This window comes from Oncorhynchus keta, chromosome 3 (genome assembly GCF_023373465.1).
Source record: "Oncorhynchus keta strain PuntledgeMale-10-30-2019 chromosome 3, Oket_V2, whole genome shotgun sequence".
Lineage (NCBI taxonomy): Eukaryota > Metazoa > Chordata > Actinopteri > Salmoniformes > Salmonidae > Oncorhynchus > Oncorhynchus keta.
The window spans coordinates 20227152-20246133 of NC_068423.1; the positions used below are offsets into that span (position 1 = coordinate 20227152).

The 18982-nt window shown below is 44.7% G+C and overlaps 1 protein-coding gene across 1 annotated transcript; it reads right to left on the minus strand.

Annotated features, from left to right (window-relative positions):
• Positions 1-7203: 7203 nt before the first annotated feature.
• prph2a (peripherin 2a (retinal degeneration, slow)) lies at positions 7204-17908 on the minus strand. Its single transcript, XM_035753762.2, has 3 exons — positions 16962-17908; positions 14583-14829; positions 7204-8906 (listed from the first exon to the last, which is right to left on the minus strand). Exons 1-3 carry the CDS (start codon positions 17540-17542, stop codon positions 8700-8702), a joined length of 1035 nt encoding a protein of 344 aa, XP_035609655.1. The 5' UTR covers positions 17543-17908; the 3' UTR covers positions 7204-8699.
• Positions 17909-18982: the final 1074 nt, after the last annotated feature.

Here is an 18982-nt window from a genome sequence, read left to right on the forward strand (position 1 = left end):
AACTTCTGAATGTAAATGTATACGTGTGTGTGTGTGTGTGTGTGTGTGTGTGTGTGTGTGTGTGTGTGTGTGTGTGTGTGTGTGTGTGTGTGTGTGTGTGTGTGTGTGTGTGTGCGTGCGTGCGTGTGTGCGTGCGTGTGTGTGTGTGTGTGTGTGTGTGTGTGTTTGTTATTGGGTGATGTCGTTGTATCAGCCTGGTACGGTGTGATGGGTATTCAGGGCAGGGCCCAAACAATACCCCCTCTCATTAAGACACAAGACACTGACTTGCTACTAAAACATACTCACAGCAGAGGGCTCTCTCTCTCTCTAGATGAACATAGTTCAGAAAATGTTTATCTGTGTCTTTGATGGTTACGTGTTTGACCCCAGAGCTCTGGGTTAGAGGTCAAACTATAACATCACTAAACAAAGGACAAAAGTCCAGGGGAATACCAAAGGAGACATTGGGATAGTGATATCTGCTGTAGAATGACAGGATGAGGGAGCAGAGCAGTACCTATCTGCACCAGTAGACAGCAGCAGAGGACAGCTTCTTTGAGTTACATCATAATGGGACTCCCTGCAAACATGCCACTTTGATACAGTTAAGGCCAGAAGTGACTTCTCATAGCAGGTTAGGATATCATTTTCCCTTACCCTAACCCTAAAATTGTATTTCAAAAAAGTATTTAATGATTTTAAACTGAATCTTAGGAATATTACATACAGTTTTTACATTCAATTTCAATTGAATTCATTTACATTTTAGTAATTTAGCAGACGCTCTTATCCAGAAAGGTTTACAGTTAGTGCATTAATCGTAAAATAGCTAGGTGGGACAACCACACATAGATGTTTACTCAATAAAGGGGGAAAGTGGTGAGGAGGGGGTGCGAAAGGGGGAATGCTATGAGATTATTAAGATACTCTTTAAGGAAGTAGGGTTTCAGATGTTTTCAGAAGATGGCCAGGGACTCTGCTGTCCTAGCTTCAGGGGGAAATTGGTTACACCATTGGTGTGCCAGGACAGAGAAGAGCTTGGACTGGGCTGAGCGGATCTGCCCTCCCGTAGGGGTGGAAGGACCAAGAGACCAGAGGTGGCCTGCTGGTTTTCTGTTCTACCTGATAATAAATTGCATCCACCTGGTGTCCCAGGTCTAAATCTCTCCCTGAATATAGGGGAACAATGGAGAAAAGCAATGAAACTGGCTTTGAGGTCTAGAGTTGAGTTTGAGGGTTGTAGAGGAGCGAGTCACTGCAGGAGCGAGTGGACAGCGCCAATGACTTGGTGTATAGAGAGAAGAGGAGAGGGCCTACCCTAACTGACCCCTGGGGGACACCAGTAGTGAGAGTGCGTGGGGCAGACACAGATCCTCTCCGCATCACCTGGTAGGAGCGGCCTGCCACATAGGATGCAGTCCATGAGTGTGCAGAGCCTGAGACACCCAGCCCTGCGAGGGTGGAGAGGAGGATCTGATGGTCCACGGTGGATTTAATGGTTCACAGTGAATTGGCCTGGTTTAGATCTTATCATTCGGAAAAAGATATCAGTTTGTCTCTGTGAATGGTTTGTCCTCTGACAAATCAACTGTAAATTTCGGTGTTCCTCAAGATTCCGTTTTAGGACCACTATTGTTTTCACTATATATTTTACCTCTTGTGGATGTCATTCAAAACATAATGTTAACTTTCACTGCTATGCTGGTGACACACAGCTGTACATTTCAATGAAACATGGTGAAGCCCCACAATTGCCCTCGTTTAAGCATGTGTTTCAGACATAAGGAAGTGGATGGCTGCAAACTTTCTACTTTTAAACTCGGTCAAAACAGAGATGCTTGTTCTAGGTCCCAAGAAACAAAGAGATCTTCTGTTTAATCTGACAATTAATCTTAATGGTTGTACAGTCGTCTCAAATGAAACTGTGAAGGACCTCGGCGTTACTCTGGACCCTGATCCCTCTTTTGAAGAACATATCAAGACCATTTCAAGGACAGCTTTTTTCCATCTATGTAACATTGCAAAAATCAGAAACGTTCTGTCCAAAAATTATGCAGAAAAATTAATCCATACTTTTGTCACTTCTAGGTTAGACTACTGCAATGCTCTACTTTCCGGCTACCCAGATAAAGCACTAAATAAACTTCAGTTAGTGCTAAATACGGCTGCTAGAATCCTGACTAGAACCAAACAATTTGATCATATTACTCCAGTGCTAGCCTCCCTACACTGGCTTCCTGTCAAGGCAAGGGCTGATTTCAGGGTTTTTACTGCTAACCTACAAAGCATTTCATGGGCTTGCTCCTACCTATCTCTCTGATTTGGTCCTGCCGTACATACCTACACGTACGCTACGGTCACAAGACGCAGGCCTCCTAATTGTCCCTAGAATTTCTAAGCAAACAGCTGGAGGCAGAGCATTCTCCTATAGAGCTCCATTTTTATGGAATGGTCTGCCTACCCATGTAAGAGACGCAAACTCGGTCTCAACCTTTAAGTCTTTACTGAAGACTCATCTCTTCAGTGGGTCATATGATTGAGTGTAGTCTGGCCCAGGAGTGGGAAGGTGAACGGAAAGGCTCTGGAGCAACGAACCGCCCTTGCGGTCTCTGCCTGGCCGGTTCCCCTCTTTCCACTGGGATTCTCTGCCTCTAACCCTATTACAGGGGCTGAGTCACTGGGTTACTGGGGCTCTTTCATATCGTGCCTGGGAGGGGTGCGTCACTTGAGTGGGTTGAGTCACTAATGTGATCTTCCTGTCTGGGTTGTGCCGTGGCGGAGATCTTTGTGGGCTATACTCGGCCTTGTCTCAGGATGGTAAATTGGTGGTTGAAGATATCCCTCTAGTGGTGTGGGGGCTGTGCTTTGGCAAAGTCGGTGGGGTTATATCCTTCCTGTTTGGCCCTGTCCGGGGTTGTCCTGGGATGGGGCCACAGTGTCTCCTGACCCCTCCTGTCTCAGCCTCTAGTATTTATGCTGCAGTAGTTTACGTGTCGGGGGGCTAGTGTCAGTTTGTTATATCTGGAGTACTTCTCCTGTCCTATTCGGTGTCCTGTGTGAATTTAAGTGTGCTCTCTCTAATTCTCTCTTTCTCTCTTTCTTTCTCTCTCTCGGAGGACCTGAGCCCTAGGACCATGCCTCAGGACTACCTGACATGATGACTCCTTGCTGTCCCCAGTCCACCTGGCCGTGCTGCTGCTCCAGTTTCAACTGTTCTGCCTTATTATTATTGGACCATGCTGGTCATTTCTGAACATTTGAACATCTTGGCCATGTTCTGTTATAATCTCCACACGGCACAGCCAGGAGAGGACTGGCCACCCTCTCTAGGTTTCTTCCTAGGTTTTGGCCTTTCTAGGGAGTGCTTCCCTAGAAACTAGCCACTGTGCTTCCTGGTGCTTTTCCAGCTAGGAAAGGTAGAAGAGAACAGATATAATCTAACGCTCTCCGTGGGAAACAGAAGGTATTGTAATGGACGTCACAATGCTTGCTTAGTGGGCACCGCTTTCCCCTGATTCAGCTCATACCCCCCCCCCTTAGTGACGTAATTCCAGGACTGTATAGTTGTTCTCAAGGCTGTCTAACAATGCTAATCTAAAGCCTCCTTTGGCCTCTTATCTGCTCAGACCTGCTTGTTAACCACAATACCAAAATACCACCTACAGTTGGCCCCTTTACCACTGCCTGCAGCTACACCAAACACCCACTAACTATCCCTCTGGCCCCCACTTACTAGCCAACTACCCTACATCCACCCAAATTGGTGAATTCTGAACAGTGGAACAGCCCTCATAGCTTTTAGGGGGTGGGTGAGAAGGATTACTTATCCCCAACTCACAAGATTAGCTTCCCCGTGAGGGAGTTTGTTCCACACCTACTAACTACCCCTCAAGACCTTACTCACTGGCTAACTACCCTTCAGGCCCCCACGCACTAGTTAGCTATTCCAAACACCCACTAACTACCCCTCAAGCCCCTAACTCACAAGTTAGCTACCCCACACACCCATTAACTACCCCTCAGGCCCCCACGCACTAGCTAACTACCCCACACACCTTCTAACTACCCCTCATGACCCACTCACTAGCCATATGCACCACACACCGCTAACTGCCTCTCAGTCCCCCACACACTAGCTAACTACCCCACACACCCGCAAACTACCCCTCAAGCCCCCACACACTAGCTAGATACTCCACACACCCACTAACTACCCCCCAAGCCCCAACTTGGTCCTTTACAGTACTATAATAACACCTACTGCTGTTCTGCTCTCTATAGGTCTCCCCTCTGACTTGACCTGGAATCAGAACCTTGATTTGTGGTACAGGATTGTGCCTTTCCAAATACCTCCTCACTACCTCAAACATTTCAGCCATCAATGGGATGTAATGCTGATTATAAATATTACAGCCAAGGATGCATTTAGACAGGCAGCCCAATTCAGATATTTTCTTCTCACTGTGAAAGAGATTTGATGTGATTGGTCAAAGACCAATTAGTGGAAAAAAGATCAGAATTGGGCTGCCTGTGTAAACGCAGCCCAAGTGAAACAGAATCTGGCAGTTGCATGGAACTGGTTGGCAACTTGACAAAATATGTGAGGATCGCCTATAGATACAACGTTTTTGTATCTCTGTTGGACATTGAATGGTCAGATGAATGACTGGGCTCTGGCGTTGTCTGGTTGTCTCCTCAGTTTATAGATTATAGGATTTACTGTTTACCACCGGACACAGACAATCACATAATGTCATAGACAATTAGACATCAAATGTCACAATTAAATTAGTATATTTATCAAGGAAATCTTTCAAAGGTGCTTTAATGACGACATTGGAATTGGTAACGTAGTTAATGGCAGATCCTTTGGTAATGTAGTTAATGGCAGATCCTTTGGTAACATAGTTAATGGCAGATCCTTTGGTAATGTAGTTAATGGCAGATCCTTTGGTAACGTAGTTAATGGCAGATCCTTTGGTAACGTAGTTAATGGCAGATCCTTTGGTAATGTAGTTAATGGCAGATCCTTTGGTAATGTAGTTAATGGCAGATCCTTTGGTAATGTAGTTAATGGCAGATCCTTTGGTAATGTAGTTAATGGCAGATCCTTTGGTAATGTAGTTAATGGCAGATCCTTTGATAACGTAGTTAATGGCGGATCCTTTGGTAATGTAGTTAATGGCAGATCCTTTGGTAATGTAGTTAATGGCAGATCCTTTGGTAACGTAGTTAATGGCAGATCCTTTGGTAATGTAGTTAATGGCAGATCCTTTGGTAATGTAGTTAATGGCAGATCCTTTGGTAACGTAGGCGGATCCTTTGGTAATGTAGTTAATGGCAGATCCTTTGGTAATGTAGTTAATGGCAGATCCTTTGGTAAAGTAGTTAATGGCAGATCCTTTGGTAATGTAGTTAATGGCAGATCCTTTGGTAATGTAGTTAATGGCAGATCCTTTGGTAATGTAGTTAATGGCAGATCCTTTGGTAATGTAGTTAATGGCAGATCCTTTGGTAATGTAGTTAATGGCAGATCCTTTGGTAATGTAGTTAATGGCGGATCCTTTGGTAACGTAGTTAATGGCAGATCCTTTGGTAACGTAGTTAATGGCAGATCCTTTGGTAACGTAGTTAATGGCAGATCCTTTGGTAACGTAGTTAATGGCAGATCCTTTGGTAATGTAGTTAATGGCAGATCCTTTGGTAACGTAGTTAATGGCAGATCCTTTGGTAATGTAGTTAATGGCAGATCCTTTGGTAACGTAGTTAATGGCGGATCCTTTGGTAACGTAGTTAATGGCGGATCCTTTGGTAGCGTAGTTAATGGCAGATCCTTTGGTAATGTAGTTAATGGCAGATCCTTTGGTAACGTAGTTAATGGCAGATCCTTTGGTAATGTAGTTAATGGCAGATCCTTTGGTAATGTAGTTAATGGCAGATCCTTTGGTAATGTAGTTAATGGCAGATCCTTTGGTAACGTAGTTAATGGCAGATCCTTTGGTAACGTAGTTAATGGCAGATCCTTTGGTAATGTAGTTAATGGCAGATCCTTTGGTAATGTAGTTAATGGCAGATCCTTTGGTAATGTAGTTAATGGCAGATCCTTTGGTAATGTAGTTAATGGCAGATCCTTTGGTAACGTAGTTAATGGCAGATCCTTTGGTAACGTAGTTAATGGCAGATCCTTTGGTAATGTAGTTAATGGCAGATCCTTTGGTAACGTAGTTAATGGCAGATCCTTTGGTAACGTAGTTAATGGCAGATCCTTTGGTAATGTAGTTAATGGCAGATCCTTTGGTAACGTAGTTAATGGCAGATCCTTTGGTAATGTAGTTAATGGCAGATCCTTTGGTAACGTTAATGGCAGATCCTTTGGTAACGTAGTTAATGGCAGATCCTTTGGTAATGTAGTTAATGGCAGATCCTTTGGTAACGTAGTTAATGGCGGATCCTTTGGTAACGTAGTTAATGGCGGATCCTTTGGTAACGTAGGCGGATCCTTTGGTAACGTAGTTAATGGCGGATCCTTTGGTAATGTAGTTAATGGCGGATCCTTTGGTAATGTAGTTAATGGCAGATCCTTTGGTATGGTAGTTAATTGCAGATCCTTTGGTATGGTAGTTAATGGCAGATCCTTTGGTAAAGTAGTTCATGGCGGATCCTTTGGTAATGTAGTTAATGGCGGATCCTTTGGTAATGTAGTTAATGGCGGATCCTTTGGTAATGTAGTTAATGGCAGATCCTTTGGTAAGGTAGTTAATTGCAGATCCTTTGGTATGGTAGTTAATGGCAGATCCTTTGGTAAAGTAGTTCATGGCGGATCCTTTGGTAATGTAGTTAATGGCGGATCCTTTGGTAATGTAGTTAATGGCGGATCCTTTGGTAACGTAGGCGGATCCTTTGGTAATGTAGTTAATGGCGGATCCTTTGGTAACGTAGGCGGATCCTTTGGTCGCTTAACAACTAAAAACCCCTAGAATGTTAGAGATCCGAAGTTTAGATTTAAAGTCACAGAACAAACACGCACACGCACACACACACACGCATACACCCTTGTCCTTCAGTCTCCATGTGCAGGGTTGTCCTGTGTCCATGTGAATGCGATAATCTGATGATTACCCTGATCCAATTGGCTAAATGAGGCACCCCGCTGAGTTCCCAGAAGGCATTGCTGTTTGATCTTTGATCAGTCTTAAGTAGAAACAACACAACACCAATATGTCCAACTCTACTTCACAGGGCTAGCTTCTTTATTAGCATTTTCATTTACACAATGGCCTCATCATCCTTCTACACAACATACAGAAAGAAAAACAGAAGGATTTCTCATGGCAAAGCATTTTCTTTACAGTAAATAAAATCATTTAAATGAATTACACGGTTAAAAAAAAGTTATGTATCAATACTAGACTATTTACAAAGACAACAGTAGCCTGTGAGTGTGTGGGTATGTACAGTAGCTCTTGATAATCCAATAAGAGAATGCTGATTGGACCTGCTGAGTGACCTCACAGAGCAGACGGCTGGGGTCAGAGTTCAGGGGTCAGAGGCCAGGGGTTTAGCTGCCAGTCTCAAATGTCCTCAACTTTGGGGTCACCCCTGGTTCACCCCCGCCACGTCTCCTTTAGCCCCTCAACCCCAAACTTCAACAATATCGGTTAGCATAAAATAGTTCCACCTCTTCCAGCCCAGGAGTCTCCAGTCCTCCTCCCCAAACTTCAACAACATCGGGTTAGGGTGAAATGGATCCACCTCTTCCAGCCCAGGAGTCTCCAGCCCTCCTCCATCTCTCAAATTAACAGTTAGAAATTAAGAACTTTAAAGCGTTGATATCTGGGGTGTTTCAGTCCTTTTCTTTGGAATTTTCTATGAATTATCTAATCGAAAAAACTGCACTACAGGTGGATCCAAAACATATATCCCTTGGGCTATGAATTAACATTTAACCTTTCCACTTTAACGTCCTCTCTGGGAAGGGGAGCGGGTTGCATCGCAACCACCAGCCCCACATTATTCATAAAACACAACATACCTGGTTTCCTGACCTTACTCTTAAAAATGCATTTTCACAGTGCAATGCAAAACATCTGAACATTATGCATTTTCATGACACTGGGTAGTGTTTCGTTTTTCCCTCGTTTTATAGAAAATGGGCTAAAAATAAAATATGAAACAGAGCAGAATTATACAGAATGTAAGAAGCAGAGTAGCAAAGCTGGGGAGAGGAGAGTGTGTGTGTGTGTGTGTGTGTGTGCGCGTGTGTGTGTGTGTGTGTGTGTGTGTGTGTGTGTGTGTGTGTGTGTGTGTGTGTGTGTGTGTGTGTGTGTGTGTGTGTGTGTGTGTGTGTGTGTGTGTGTGTGTGTGTGTGTGTGTGTGTGTGTGTGTGTGTGTGTGTGTGTGTGTGTGTGTGGAAAAGGTATGAGTGTTAGAAAAAGTGTGTATTGTGTGTTAGTCTGTGTGTATTGGAGTGGGGGAGGGCATAATGGAAATTGGTTATAATGTGACTTATACATACATTCATGCATTCGTACATTCAACATATCGTAACATATCGTATCCATTTCAGTTTTCCCTTCAGATGGACAGTATTGTGTGTGTCGGGCATGTATGTGTGTATTATGTGTGTATTTTGTGTAATAAATACAAAGGAGTATTTGTTCAATCTGCCTTTCTTCCCTTCGGTGGGAATGGTCTCAGTTTGTGTCAACGTGTCTTGTTCAGCTGCCCGTGGCAACACCATCCACTCCGGCCTCGTCCACTGCATTGCCTTTACTCATGGCTTTCATCTTGTCCATGATGTCAGTAAACGTCTCCTTCACTGTCTTCTCCAGGATCCAGCCTTCGCTCTCACACTCTGGGTCCTCTGGGTTGGCCAGGTTAGACAGGGAGGTATTCACGTACTGGAGGCCGATCATCACAATAACCTACAGGGGATAGAGATAGACATATTAGTTACATCTAGCCTGGGCTAAGACTTACAGCTAGCCTGGGTGAAGAGCTACACCAGGCCTGAGGTAAACACTAGCTTCAGCGACTTGCTCATGTACTGGAAGTGAAAACCCATAACTTAACCTAACCCCACATTAACCAACCTACAGGGGCTGAGAGAGATAGCTATAGCTGTTAGTGCAGGATGACATGTCTAACAGAAGACACCAATCAGCATTCAGCAACTGAAATATAGCTTTGCTTATGTTCCAAGTCAACACATCAAACCCGTCTGAAACAAAGAGTTAGCTAAAAACAGAGATTCACACTGACAGCGTAAGCAACAACAGGCACCAGCAATCATAAGTTTGCCTCACGGGCATAGGCTAATGTAGTAGCATCTGTGTAGCCCTACAGAACCGAATAAAAGACATACCCCATTTCACTACTTTGACACTATCTGCTCCTGCACCATGCCAACGGCCTGGGAGGACGGGACACCACCACTCAACACCCTGTAACTCTTCTGAAGTCAAATCTCGTATGCCCAAATAGTTCTCTGCTGCTGCCACCACAACATCTATTTTCTGTGATTTTACGTTCCATCTCTGCGGTACAGTTGATAAGCATTTCTATGAACGCTAAGAAGCCAGCCTTAATGAAGCTCAAAACACCCTCTGAAACAAATCTATTACTCCATTGACCCATCCTCCTCTACTTTCTTCACTGCCTCAGCATACGACAGCTTCTGCACTACTCTGACTCAGGCCACTTCAACCTGCCTCTCTCGCACCGAACACTTCCGTACCCAACAACATAGGCACCTTTACAGTTGACACACGCAACTTTATCCACCAAAATGACACAATCCTCTGTCCCATGCCCTCCTGCACACTTCCCACATCTTGGAATCTCCCCCCTACACACGGCTGCGACATGAACATAAAAGTTGCACATGAAACAGTGCAATGGGTTTGGCACAAAAGCTGCCAAGATAAAAAAAAAGCATTTATTTAAATAGGCAAGTCAGTAAAGAACCAATTATTATTTACAATGACAGACTACCGAAGACACTCAAAAATCCCTCTGACACAAATCTATTACTCACTGGGATCCTCTCAGGGTCCCTCACCATTGACCCATCCTCCTCTACTTTCTTCACTGTCTCAGCTTACAACAACTGCTTTGTTCAGGGGCTTAACGACAGATTTTTACATTGTCAGCTCAGGGATTCGATCCAGCAACCTTTCAATTACTGGCCCAACGCTCTAACCACTAGGCTACCTGCCACCCCAACACGACTTTGTTAAGTAGAGACTTTGACTCAAAAGGACTGCGATGACTCCTCTGTTTCACCACGCTCCCCACCTGGTCTGCGTCGCACCAAACGGCAGGCATCACAAACACCAGGATTTAAAAAAAAAAAAAAAATTGTGGAATTTTACCCCTTTTTCTCCCCAATTTCGTGGTATCCAATTGTTAGTAGCTACTATCTTGTCTCATCGCTGCAACTCCGGTACGGGCTCGGGAAAGACGAAGGTTGAATGTCATGCGTCCTCCAATACACAACCCAACCAAGCCGCCCTGCTTCTTAAGACAGCGCGCATCCAACCCGGAAGCCAGCCGCACCAATGTGTCGGAGGAAACATTGTGCACCTTGGTGCACTGCACCTGGCCCACCACAGGAGTCACTGGTGCGTGATGAGACAAGGATATCCCTACCGGCCAAGCCCTCCCTGTGCATCACCCCACGGCCCTCCCGGTCGCGGCCGGTTACGACAGAGCCTGGGCTCGAACCCAGAGTCTCTGGTGGCACAGCTAGCGCTGCAGTACAGCGCCCTTAACCACCACGCCACCCGGGAGGCCCCACCAGCAATTTTCAAATTCAATTGCTCCAGCTTTTGTCAAAAGTAGATTAATACATTTTTTTTACACTTAAGCTAAGCCTTTTCCAAACTTTAACATTCCCCTAACCTGCTACATTAATTCTTCAAAACTAGTACGAAATGTCAAATATGATGTTAATTTGACAAAAGCTGGATCCTTTCTAGTATGACCCCTCTGACAAAGCTATAGGTAAGGTATTACCATGTAGACAGTTGCGTAACCATGGCTATTCCAGGTAGGAGATCTCTCGGGTTGTTTTTATCCCTGATAAGCTTCAGCAGATTGAGTCCAAGTCCAGGTTTTCAGGACAAGTTAAGGGAGCTACTGAAGGCAATAAACAACTTATCTGGTAGAAAACGGTTTATGTGGCATCTATATTAGTCAGAAACATTTATTCTTGTGTCAAAATTGACTACAACAAAGTGTAATAGCGTCAATTTGGTCATTGAGTCAGTCTTGTCCAAAACTGAGATTTGCAAGATAATTAGGAAAAAATGGTATGTCACAGAATGAAGGGTACCGTAACAGCTTTCCTTGGGTTGGATTCATTTCAACCCTGCCTACAGCTGGAAGCACCCAAGTATTGATCAATTCAGATTGCATCTGCAGATGGCCCTATCCTAATGACCATGGTCAATTTGATATGTTTGATATTTGATATCCATATGAGACTCGTTAGGAACCATCAGTAAATTACACAATGTACATGGGACAATACTTTAAATGTCAATAGCTCCAAATTTCAATGACTTAAAAACCTCAAACCAAATATAAATTGTAGAAATGCATATACAAATATTGAAAGCATTTAACGAAACATCTCGAAGATGTGCAACATGAAAATATTATCCCATTTACATAGTGTAATTATTTGACGTCCCTAACTAGCCCCAGAGATAGGCTATCCAACGTCAAACTAACTTTGACAATTCCAGACCTGAGGCCTATACATAGTTTGAGGAGTTAGGGAGGTAACTTTGGTCAACTCTGAGTTCAACTCGGGATAACTGGTACCTCTAAAGTTTCTCACCTTTCAGGCCGGTAAATTCCTGTGGCTACAAATCATTCAGAACTAACCTGCTCAAATACAGTGCCGTGCGAAAGTATTCGGCCCCCTTGAACTTTGTGACCTTTTGCCACATTTCAGGCTTCAAACATAAAGATATAAAACTGTATTTTTTTGTGAAGAATAAACAACAAGTGGGACACAATCATGAAGTGGAACGACATTTATTGGATATTTAAAACTTTTTTAACAAATCAAAAACTGAAAGATTGGGCGTGCAAAATTATTCAGCCCCCTTAAGTTAATACTTTGTAGCGCCACCTTTTGCTATGTTTGAAGCCTGAAATGTGGCAAAAGGTCGCAAAGTTCAAGGGGGCCGAATACTTTCGCAAGGCACTGTATATCCTGAATGAAGTGTCTGAGCTGCGAGTTGAGGACCAATGAAATTAGATTCCCTCCCTCTCGCAAAGATTGCATCATCCCTTTCATTTGAGGTACATGACTGATTCAATATTTTATTCATAAAAAAATGTTTGTTCAAAAAAAGTTACATTAAAATACCTATCACATTACACATTTAGTAATGACAGAATGCATTTTAAACTTTGCACAGAAACGTTTGCTTTTATTGATAGGTGTTGGGAAAAAAGTGCTTGCGCATTGACAAGCATGTCAAAGATGGCATTAACGATCAATAAAGACGTCACTTCAACAAGCCTATTTCACGCCATTGCCTGCTAAATATGCAAGATAACTTTCCTTTCAATTTGATTTAGGCACAATTGAAAATGTGGCACTGACTCGCCATTACATTGGTGTTTCAGCATTGTCTCAATGAAGATTTCGGTGTTCGACTAGCCACATACGACAATAAGCCTGCTAGAGTTAGCGGCCGGCGGACAAGCAATATCCACATCGGAGTACGAATGAAGCATGAGCTGGACTGTGAAGCTAACGAAGCTGGCTATAGCATTAGAAAATTATAAGTAGATCTAGCTTAATCATAGTATACCCCTCTGGTCAGATTGTTTCAAGTTATCTGGAAAGGTGAGTGAGTGACTGTGCACGGTTTTGGCCGAGTGAAAGTACAAACGCTTCCCATGTTCGAACACACACCCCAGACACCCACATCAAAGCCTCCAAGACCCAAATCTCGCTCTCAGTTGCACTTCCTAATGAGGAGAATTGAAACCAAAGCTGAATCAAGTTCAGGTATTTTATTGGTTTGGTTGGAGTGAAAGCCTGCATCCATACGGCCCACAAGAAGACCACTAAAGAGTTACCAGCCATGTGCACTACCACTGTAAGCCTGCGTGTGACACGTGTGTGTCTGTGTTTACCATTGTAAACCTGGCAGGTGTGTGTCTGTGTTTACCATTGTAATCCTGGCAGGTGTGTGTCTATGTTTACCATTGTAAACCTGGGAGGTGTGTGTCTATGTTTACCATTGTAAACCTGGCAGGTGTGTGTCTATGTTTACCATTGTAAACCTGGCAGGTGTGTGTCTGTGTTTACCATTGTAAACCTGGCAGGTGTGTGTCTATGTTTACCATTGTAAACCTGGCAGGTGTGTGTCTTAGTTTATGTAACAGTATAACTTTAGTCCGTCCCCTCGCTCGAACCAGAGACCCTCTGCACACATCAACAACTGACACCCACGAAGCATCGTTACCCATCGCTCCACAAAAGCCGCGGCCCTTGCAGAGGGTAACCAAGGGGAACCACTACTTCAAGGTCTCAGAGCAAGTGACGTCACCGATTGAAACACTATTAGCGCGCACCACCGCTAACTAGCTAGCCATTTCACATCCGTTACACTTATCATTGTAAACCTGGCAGGTGTGTATCTGTGTGTACCTCTGTAAACCTGGCAGGTGTGTGTCTGTGTGTACCTCTGTAAACCTGGCAGGTGTGTGTCTGTGTGTACCTCTGTAAACCTGGCAGGTGTGTATCTGTGTGTACCTCTGTAAACCTGGCAGGTGTGTGTCTGTGTGTACCTCTGTAAACCTGGCAGGTGTGTGTCTGTGTGTACCTCTGTAAACCTGGCAGGTGTGTCTGTGTGTACCTCTGTAAACCTGGCAGGTGTGTGTCTGTGTGTACCTCTGTAAACCTGGCAGGTGTGTGTCTGTGTGTACCGTTGTAAACCTGGCAGGTGTGTGTCTGTGTGTACCTCTGTAAACCTGGCAGGTGTGTGTCTGTGTGTACCTCTGTAAACCTGGCAGGTGTGTGTCTGTGTGTACCTCTGTAAACCTGGCAGGTGTGTGTCTGTGTGTACCTCTGTAAACCTGGCAGATGATGGCGTCCCTACAGCAGAGAGCAGGACTCGTAGAAGCAGGTATCATGACTAAGGCATGAGGAAGGGTTGGGGTGGAGGAGGTGGAGGTGGAGGGGGGTGGTGGAAGGAGGAGGTGGAGGTGGAGGTGTAGGGAGCTGGTGGAGTTTGTGGGGGGGAGGTGTTGGGAGGGGAGGAAAGTGGGTGGAGGTGGGGGGGGGGGATGAGGGAAGTGGAGGGAGGTGGTAGGTGGTGGTTGAGATGGAGGGAGGTGGAAGTGGTGGAGGAGGTGAGGGAGGTGTGGAAATGTACATTGAGAGTACAGGAGGACACCATGCCAGGAATTCTGGATCTAACCAGGCATCTGGGGCATCTTTGTCAACTCTCAGTTAAAACTTCATCACAAAAACACCCCATGCCTTTTAACAAGCGAGTGAAAGGGAGTATTTGGTAAAACTTTATTTGGATTGTCCATCTGTAGATGCTCTACAGACTATCTTTTCTTACCTCCAGAATAGTGACCAGCAGCACCAGGGCTCCTATGCTGTTCATCATGCCTCCGTAGTAGGAAATCAGAGCGTCGCGGCAGCCCCGTTTCCAGATGTTCAGGTCCTCAGTGTGGTGGTCGTAGGAGTAGTGGGCCGTGTTGTTGGTCACCTGGTACTGGATGCAGGGCCGAGGGGAGCCGGGGTTACAGCAGCTGAATGGAACAGCATCCATCAGGTACTTCCCATCCACGTTGCTGCCGATACGACTGGGGGGGTGAAAGGGCAAAGAGCAGAGGTTAAGGTTTTATGGCTTAGGGTCAGTGTATTGTGTGTTAGGGTCAAGGTCTTATGGGGTTAGGGGAGTGAAAAGGTAGCCTCCATCAAGTACTTCCCATACTCATTAGTGCTTAAATGACTGGGGGTCAGAGGGCAAAGGGCAGATTTCATGGTCAGGGTAATATATAAAAAGCCCTACCCAATCCATCCATCATAACGTATTGTAAGTGTGATGAAGTCCTAGTGAACTACCAGTATTTAGAAAGGTAGTATTAGGCTGAAAGACCTGACACAACCCTGACACAACCCTGACACAACCTAACACTGCTTTTACGTGCTCTTTCCATGACAAAGGGTTTGCAGTGCTTGCATTGTTTCTGACAGAGCTGAAATCTGTCCACATTGTACCTGGTAAAGAGAGGATCACGAAGCTCTATCAGTCACATGCTGTTTGAATGGGATTAACCCCGTTTGCCCCTCTCCTCACATTGGATTTGCAAAGAAACAGTGCAAACGAATACTGTCACTTGCTTTCCAAAAAAAGGTGCATGAGCCAAAGGAGAATGAAGAATGAACTCTGCTTACATTGGGAAGGAACTATGATACTTTCATTACATCTCAGTCTCCAACACAAACAGATGAGCACACTGAAGATGAGAAAAACATTCAGCAACTCTCATTGAACACACTTCCTCATTGGTAAGACATCTATCTGCCACGGACTCAGAAATTACAACAAAGGATTATGGAGGATAATGATGCACACCACTTACAAAGGATCTCTCTCAGAATGACTTTCCTCCACTACACTGAGAAGGCATTTCAGAGGATGTATTGAAATTCAATTCATAAATTGTTGGTTGAGCCATTACTTCGAATGATGATGAATTGTCTAAATGGAATTAGTCTGCATACTAACTAATCGATGGCTGGATATACAGTAGTAGCTAGTTAACCTAGTTGTGGCTTGTCAACATAGTTATAGTTGACAGGTAACCAACCAAGCAGTTTGTTGATCGTCTGAGTAGATGTGGATGATCCCCATAAGGTGAGACTGACTGGACTGACCGTGACAGCAGTAATCTCTCTGATTCTGTAGCAGGGAGCGTGCATTTGGCCTTTGGGTGGTCTGGCGGTAGGGTTTCAACTGTGATTGACAGTTGTAGGGCAGTTCTAAATTAGAGTCATGCAAAGAGTAGTCTGATGGGATCAGAGATGAGAGAGTGACAGGGATATGAATAATTTCCAGTCATTCCCAACAACAAGGACATAGAATAACACTCTGTTGGGAATACTGAAAATGCTTGATAACGCTGACACTCTAGACAGGTCCGATTTTCTGAATGAGTTGTATTAAAGTAGGGTTGGAGCCACTAAGAACTCACAGGCTCACAACACACACACACACACACACACACACACACACACACACACACACACACACACACACACACACACACACACACACACACACACACACACACACACACACACACACACACACACACACACACACACACACACACACACACACACACACACACACACGGGTGCATGTACGCCTTATACCACTTACTTCCTCTTTAGACAACCACAACTACACACTTGATATCACTTACACTGAAAACCAAAACTTGTAACACCTGAATCCATACACACCAGACACACTGCAAAACAGACCCCGGAATCATTCCCCTTCAACTCTCACAGACTGAATCTCCTTCCCCCACCAGACACTAAGCCAGACACTGTTCAGTAATCCTTTAAACAAACCCACATGCACACACCACCATCACCACCTCTAACCCTATAATCCCTCCTTAACCTTATAACAAAAAGTGGCCCTTTGATATTACTTAGCCCCCCCCTCCTTGCACCTACAATCCCTTTATACTGAACACCCTTTAACAACAGTGGACACCACCCCTCCCCCATAAACTAACTCTACAATCTCCATTCATACCATTTGTTGGTGTGGGCCTATTATAGAGTCATCTTATTTAAAATAAAATGTACATCACTATGTTTAACACTGATCTAAGGTCAGTTTTGCATTATAACCTCCTAATGGTTAGGGATCTTTAGAACTGATCCTAGATCTGTTGCTAATATCATGACTCACTCTTTTACTTCCTTGGCACTGAAGTCCAGGTAGCGATTGCTGACCCACTGGATCTCGAACCAGTCCCTGAAGTTGTTGTTGCCGCAGCAACGGAACTCCATCTGCATCTGGTCCAGGGTTCTCTTCATGTAGCAGCGTCCCGGCGTGTCTGTGTCCTTGTAGAACTTCAGGGCGTTCTTCAGGCCCTCGGCCAGCGTGAACTGGAGAGGGATCCTCATAAGGAAGCAGAGCAGAGCCGTCAGCACCAGGAGACAATTGAAAACCACACAGGAGACGAGGAAGGGTTTGAGCATAGGCTTCCACCTGGAGAACTTGCTGGGATCCAGGGAGTCATAGCAGATCTTGCCTCCCATGGCATTGATCCCACAGGCCAGCAGCCCCACGCCGATTAGTAGGTTAGGAACGAAATGGCTCTCGCTGTTGTCCATCATCTCTGAGCGCTTACGCAGCTCGATCTTAAAGAACAGCCCCATGCTGAAGACCAGCACGCCTGCCATCACTGAGAACCAGTACATCAGCCATACGAACTGGGCCAGTTTCACCCGCTTCTTCAGGTCAAACTTCACCTTCATTAGTGCCATGGTGGCAATTTAGGGAGATTCCTAAAATTAAAATACACTACTGAGATGAGATATAGCTCTAATGTCTGAAGGTTTGGTCCTTCTTTTGGATGTCCCAGGCAGCAGAGTTTCAGCAGGGCAGGAGTGTCAGCTCAGCCAAATATCTGTAATCCATCCCAGAGAGAAGGAAAGGTAAGGAAAGAGGAGTGCTGTTATTACTTCAGGGCCCTTTCCTCTCCCATAATGGCAGGACCCTAAATAAAAAACTCACCAAACTCACCCAGACGGATGACAGAACACAGGGTCACACTTTTCCCCTTTGCCTCTGTCCCAAACTTTCCTTCCAAAAATGTCAAAATCAACAGGTGAGGCTAATTGTGATGTCCCTTTCACTGTCTGGAGGAGGATTGAGGAAGATCCTCCAGATTCCAGCCAGAGGAGAGGTGCGTCATGATAATTCCCTGTAAGCAGTCTGATCCCATTTACAGAAATCCCTCTCCAGAAGATGAGCCAGGCCGTAAACTGCTGCCAGGATACATAATTGGTTTGAATGCTCACATGGTCCACGGTCGCCCGATCGAACGCACCGGGGGCCGGAAACGAGGACAGTTAATGGTTAGTGGTTAACAGAGAGCCGGTAGGTGGAACTAAGATGTGCTGCGATGTTGACATGGGTCCCTTGGTTCAGACGAGGCAGGATGTTTGCAGTGTAGAGTCAGTGAGACGATTCAATAAAAACAACCAAAAAAAACTGTAAGCCCCTCACAGACAGACAGGCTCTGGAAGAATGGATCCTTAGAGTAGCTCCAGCTACACCTGCATTCAGCAGCCAACATAAACAACCTGGCAGTCTCTCATCAGAGGGTTCTTCTACAAAGCAGGATCAGATCAATTTGATCAACAACCAGAAAGAACTATTGATTTTCTGGTTCATTAAGAAAGCTAAACTGAGATGTTTTCTGGGCTGTTAAGACAATTAAACCATGCCCATTTCTAGCTTATATTTCTAATAAAATAAAAAGTTATTTCAGAATGATAAGGCAAGTTCGCTGGCTAACTTCTCGATCCTGCATTGTAATATACCCCGCTGTATTAAGGAAGCAGGCAGATTTAACTATGAAGGTGTTTGTGTCTGGACTGAATGAACTGTTTAATGCTTCTGGCAGTTTGGTGGACCAACAACTAACTTCTAAAGGGGGCCTCTTCATTGCACAGCAAAGCTAGGATTGTGATGTGTAAACTATATAAGAGAAGGGAGATGTGTGTGGTTATGTGTCAGTGCATTCAATCAACTACATGATGGCAGGTGCACATGTGAGCTGCACAGGGACACACAACAGGCCAGCAGACCTGATATGACATCTTCAGAAGTTGGCAGAACTTATGGGAGAAACCAGAGGAGCATACTGGTGTTAGAGTAGCTGAGGGCAGAGATCAGCACTGTCACTGGTACAGTATGAT